The 1000-nt window shown below is 40.3% G+C and overlaps 1 protein-coding gene across 2 annotated transcripts in view; it reads left to right on the top strand.

Annotated features, from left to right (window-relative positions):
- Positions 1-232: 232 nt before the first annotated feature.
- Positions 233-1000, top strand: part of LOC102212151 (catechol O-methyltransferase domain-containing protein 1-like) — a 7596-nt gene continuing 6828 nt past the window's right edge. The window contains exon 1 of one of the 2 annotated variants that reach the window (XM_005736398.1): positions 233-353. In XM_005736398.1, the coding sequence (XP_005736455.1) occupies positions 257-353 (97 nt within the window). In that variant the 5' untranslated portion in view covers positions 233-256. Of the gene's footprint in view, positions 354-647; positions 803-1000 lie in introns of those variants that run through there. The other variant, XM_005736399.1, reaches the window with a different exon arrangement.

Here is a 1000-nt window from a genome sequence, read left to right as displayed (position 1 = left end):
CTTTTAACTTTCTGCATGAAACGTACTTCTAGTTCAGGTACTTGTTGATCATTAGAAATACACATTAATCTGTTTAAAATTTATTTAATCTGCGAATGTGCGTGTTTTATTAGGATTACAGTTACACTTTCTGATATTTGTCTCCTCGCATCTTTAAATCATAGCGATCCATTTTCTTTCTGCCGTTAGGTTTCTGTTTTACAGTCCTATCAGGAGAGCTGAAGCAGGTCACATGATCGCCACTATGAATACATGAATGGCCATATTTTTAAGGTTGGTTAAGCAGGAATTGAGTTATTTGCGTTTCTGTCGCGCCTCCAGACCAACCACACCAGACCCGTCTCTACTTTGCGGTGAGTTCTCGTTTTCGTGTAGTCGATTGCAGCTACAGTATACAGTTTATTTAAAACCCTGAGTGGGTATGCAACATGTTTTTCCCTTTAGTTAAAATGATTCCGCCACTGTAATTATTATGTTTATCAAAACACACATTCCCTTCTTGTGACTCTTTCTTTCTGAATTGCCTCTCTTGTTTGTTTTGATTTTACATTTTAATCGTGGTGTTTTGTGCCAAGCAGAACACAAAACAGTAGGAGACGCAGACTTGTAGAATTGTAATCGCCTTTCACCCACCCCGGAGCGGCGCCTTTACGCGTAGTATTACGGTACAGTGGCGAGGAAACCCGGAAGAGCTCAAACAGCGCTGAATTTGTGAAAGAAATGTCATTTCGTATCGTTTCTAAAGAAGCGCTGGTGGGCTCCGTCACGCTTGGTGTTGTTTTTGTTGCCGGCTATTTTATCGGTAAGTTCAAAGGCGGACAATGCTACAAAAAGTAATCCTTATGACGTGACGTCGTCGCTAAAGCAAGAAAGCCTGTCTGTAACAAGGTGTGCGCAAGGTGACTTAAAGCCGAACCATGGTGTTTGTTTTTTATGTTTATTATTAATGAGTGGAATACAGGAGAATTGTGTGTGACTCAGACTTCTATGGTATTTTTTT

This window comes from Pundamilia nyererei, unplaced genomic scaffold (assembly GCF_000239375.1).
Source record: "Pundamilia nyererei isolate P.nyererei 1_Seehausen unplaced genomic scaffold, PunNye1.0 scaffold00069, whole genome shotgun sequence".
NCBI lineage: Eukaryota > Metazoa > Chordata > Actinopteri > Cichliformes > Cichlidae > Pundamilia > Pundamilia nyererei.
This window is presented reverse-complemented; position numbering and strand designations above follow the sequence as displayed.